Below are 4,769 nucleotides of genomic sequence, written 5' to 3' on the forward strand. Positions count from 1 at the left end.
TTGAATGGATTTTTTTTTCTTTTGGGATATAATTTGCTGAATGAGATCTGACGGCCTAGTTTCAAATTAGAGCGCTAACTATCTAATTATCATGTTTAATCATTATTTTTGAGGTTCTTACTAAGTTCTTATAGACATATAAATGAATATCGTGAAAATAATGTAAAAAAAAAAATTCTTCAGGAATTGCAAATTCGCTTTGTTGCGTTATTTTAATGTAAAATTAATAACTCGGTACAATACACCACTATTTAATCAAAAGGATCAAAATATTAATATATATAATGATATTTTCCTTGTGATTTGAATGACAGTCAATTAAAACACAATTGAGTTTCTCTGTAATGAAAGAAGAGGTTTATTTTGTTAATCTCACAAGAGTTACATACAGAAAAGCATTCAGTAACAAAACATTACCTGTAATGAAAGAAACGACATTTAATGTTATTAATTTTATGTCAATTCCTTAATCACAATCCCGATAGGAATTACAAATTATTTCCATCAATCTGTCATGTCACAACCCATAGATTATTTTTACTATGTCTTAAACCATAGATTACGAAATATTGATTCGACTGTGTAGGTACTGTGGCGCACATCCAGCCAGTGACAGTCCACGACACACACAGCCAAAATGACGAGACAAGCTCGGCATTAAAGAAAATTATATTTTTCTTTACATCTCCCCCCCTAGGGAATACAATAAACCCCAACCTATTAAGTATCCTCTTTTTGGTTCATTAATGCAGGTACTGGAGTTAACTTTGAGATGTGGAAAAAATTCGATTCTGATTTTTGTCGACCAGTGTTTATCTTGTAAATTGAGTTTGATAATTTTTCTATAATTTTGTAGGGTCCGATTCTCAATTCGTCTAGCTTTTTCCTATTAAGTTTGTTTCCATTCTCCACAAAAACAATATCACCAACGTTGAAGTTGAAGTGTCTCCTGCTTTTGTCGTAAATTATCTTGTTGTAATTATGTGACTTCATAGTATTTTCCAGAGCTTTTTTTCTGTCTTGCATCAAACTGATGTCGGTCTTCTTAAGTTTTAACTCATTTGGCAAAATCGTAACATCTGTGCCGTTAAGTAGATACTGTGGCGCATATCCTGTGACAGTGTGCTCCGTTTCATTATAGATTTTTACACAATTATGTGCTATAGTTGTCCAAGCTACTTTTGAGTCATTTTCGTTAATTTTGCATCTAATTTTATTGACCAGTGTTTGGTTCAATCTTTCATTTAATCCATTTGAGAAAGGTGAGTTTACTGCAGTAAAAATTATTGCAATATTTTTTTCATCCAAAATTTTTTTGAATTCTCTAGAATTGAGACCCGGGTATTGGTCTGAGAGTATCATGCCGATGTCATTAGTTTCTGTGGAATTTACGAGTTTGATGAAATCATTGGTATTTTGAGTTCTTGATGTCAAAATATATGCAAACCTCGTAAAATGGTCTGATAGCAAGTGCAAGTATCTCATTGTTGACCGTGAACCACCAAAACCGCCTATTGTATCAATGGAACATATTTCAAAAGGTTTTGTTGCGGGACCCAAGTGGGACATCAATCCATATTTGTTTTGACCTCTTGATTTGTTCTTTAAACATACTGAACAACTTTCGCAGGTTCTCTTTATATTGTTTGTCATATTTTCTGCTGTGTACAACGAGCTTATCATTTTTTGCATTTGTTTAATTCCTATGTGACCTAGGTCTGTATGAACATTTTTGATAAATACTATGCTGAATTTTTCTGATAGAATTATTTTTTTTCTCTTTTTTTTACTTTTTTGTAATAAAAATTATTCTTCGATATCAATTTATCTCTTCTGCACTGTATCTTCTCATTTTTCACCTGATCTTTTAATATATCTTCTAATTTTATTAAGTTGATAACTTTTAATTGCTCATCTTGGTTCTCATCTGGTTCTAAGACTGGGTTTCTGCCTAGGCAATCAGCTTCAATGTTGTATTTACCTGGAGAATATTTAATTTGAAAATCATATTGTGATAGGTAGTATGTTAGATCTCCTAATTCTTCATCAGTTCTTGATTTTATATTCATATTCTCTAATGGCTTGTGATCTGAAAAGACAGTAAATTTCTTACCTATCAATAGATGTTGCCAATATTTAATACATTTTTTGATAGCTAGACATTCCAGATATATAGATTTCTTCCTTTTTTGAACTTCATTCAATTTCTTTGAGAAGTAAGCTACTGGTTTTTCCTCATTGTTTTCTTGTGGCTGTTTTAGGATAGCTCCCACTCCTAGTATACTAGCATCTGTGTATACATGTATAGGCAAGTTCGGGTCAAATATGGTCAATATTGGTTGAGAACATAAAAGTTGTTTCATCTCATCAAATGACTCTTGGCATGCCATAGTCCAATCAAAGGTTTGACCTTTCCTCAAAAGATTATGCAACGGATCCAATTTTATTGCTATTTTTGGCACATATTTATGGTAAAAGTTTATTTTTCCCAAAAATTGTCGCAAGTTTTTCTGCGTTTTTGGGGTTGGAAAGTTTCTTATTGATATCAAGTTATCTTTCAGAGGTCTAACTGAATTATTTTGTATTATGTGACCCAAATATTTAACCGAGACAGCTGCGAACGTGCATTTTGTAAACTTCAGTCTTAAGCCTTCACTTTCAATCGCTTGAAACAGCTGTGTTAGATGTTTGACATGATCTGAGAAAGTTTTTGAAAAAAACCAGGATGTCATCTATGTAATTTACTGTGAAATTTCCGAGTTTGTGTTTCCGTATTATGTTACACATTATCCTCTGAAATATTGCTGGTGCGGTTTTTAAGCCGAATGGCAAACATGACCATTGGTAATGTCCTTCTTGAGTGACGAAAGCAGTTTTGTGCCTGTCTGTGACTCGCAGAGGAATTGACCAAAATGCTGAGTTCAAGTCTAGTGTTGAGAAAAACTTACAATCTCTTGTTTTTACCATTAGGTCTTCAATAAGCGGGAACGGCTGTGATTGAGGGACAACAATTTTATTTAAATCTCTGAAATCTATGCACAATCTAGATTTTTTGTTTTCATCTTTTTTATAAGCCAATGTAACTGGAGCTGCAAATGGACTATATGATTCTTCTATTATATTTTTTTCTAGTAATATTGCAATCTGTTTTTCAATCTCTTTTTTATCTTCGATTGTGCAACGATACGGTCTTTTATTGCAATATTTTTCCACTAACAAATCAATGTGTGCTTCATAATCTTTTACCTTTCCAATGTCATATTTGTCCTTTGCAAATACAGATTTATTTTTCACTATTAATTCATCAATCACTTTTTGTTGATCAAAGTCTAGATGATTTATATAAGTAATGAAGTTTTTTTTTGTAAAATTTTCATTGAAGTTTATTAAATTATTAGATTGGGTTTGATTAGAAACTATTTCATTTATTTGTGTTGGAGCTTTCTGACTGATTTCTAAGTTTTCATCTTGAATTAAGCTAAATTTTTGTATGCAATCAAGTCCAATTAAAAAATTGTAATCAAAATTTTCTTTGTCTATTACAAAGACATCCATATTTTTTTCAATGTTAAAAATAGTTACATCCAGTGATATCATACCAATTGCCTTTTTAACGCCATTAATTGTTTTTAAGTTAGTATTGTTCGAATAACCTGTTTTTTCTGACATTTGATGTTATTAATTTTATGTCAATTCCTTAATCACAATCCCGATAGGAATTACAAATTATTTCCATCAATCTGTCATGTCACAACCCATAGATTATTTTTACTATGTCTTAAACCATAGATTACGAAATATTAATTCGACTGTGTAGGTACTGTGGCGCACATCCAGCCAGTGACAGTCCACGACACACACAGCCAAAATGACGAGACAAGCTCGGCATTAAAGAAAATTATATTTTTCTTTACATATATATATATATATATATATATATATTAATATTATATATTATATGTAAAGAAAAATATAATTTTCTTTAATGCCGAGCTTGTCTCGTCATTTTGGCTGTGTGTATATATCGCACCTCCGGTGCTAAACTGTCACTTATGCAAGTTTTGTCAAAATTGATCTGAATATGAGAAAAAATAACTAATGTACCTCTTTACTTGGTGTGTCATCGTCGCTTGTATAGTGCGTATAATTTCCGCGTGAGGGCAGTTATGTCGTTATGGTTTTGGTGCAAATCTAACCTCCACTGGGAGAAACAACGTTTGATTGGTTAGTTGCGCGCGGCACCCCGCACGAGTAGCAGTCTCCTGGAGCTACAACACCACAAAGGTAATTGTGACAATTCATTTTTATGATTTTGGAGCAATAACAACACTTAAGTTTGTTGTGACATTTTTTCTTGAAATAATAAAGATACTTGTGTACGTAGTGACATTGTTTACCTAATCCTTATGTTTTATGGTATAAAGTTTTCGTTCGATTAACAATTGTGACAATGTTACATGACAGGTTCAAGTTACATCAGTGAGAAAAAATTTACGTAGACTTGAAAAAGACAGGGATATGAAAAAGTGTCATGAACCTGACACCAACACAATTGTTTTCATCTATGACTTACAAGCAGTGTTACCCTGTCCTGTTGGCAAATCAAGCTCTTTTTACTACAAATCGAGACTAAATTGTTATAATTTAACAATGTCTAATGCAAAAAAGAAAGAAACAACCTGTTATTTTTGGCACGAAGGCTTGGGCAGTAGAGGAGCCATAGAAATAGGATCGTGTGTGTATACCCGGAGCAGATTGCACTTGAAAGT

At 32.4% G+C, this 4,769-nt stretch overlaps 1 protein-coding gene across 1 annotated transcript; it reads right to left on the reverse strand.

Annotated features, from left to right (window-relative positions):
* Nucleotides 1–720: 720 nt before the first annotated feature.
* LOC149424298 (uncharacterized) lies at nucleotides 721–4,302 on the reverse strand. The gene is made up of 2 exons (XM_089631058.1): nucleotides 4,197–4,302; nucleotides 721–1,718 (listed from the first exon to the last, which is right to left on the reverse strand). The coding sequence occupies exons 1-2, from the start codon at nucleotides 4,300–4,302 to the stop codon at nucleotides 721–723; spliced, it is 1,104 nt and encodes a 367-aa protein (XP_089487184.1).
* Between the last annotated feature and the right edge of the window lie 467 nt (nucleotides 4,303–4,769).

The sequence above is a fragment of the Hesperophylax consimilis genome, chromosome 4, assembly GCF_061612785.1.
Source record: "Hesperophylax consimilis isolate HC1 chromosome 4, BYU_Hcon_1.0, whole genome shotgun sequence".
In the NCBI taxonomy this organism is placed as follows: Eukaryota; Metazoa; Arthropoda; class Insecta; order Trichoptera; family Limnephilidae; genus Hesperophylax; species Hesperophylax consimilis.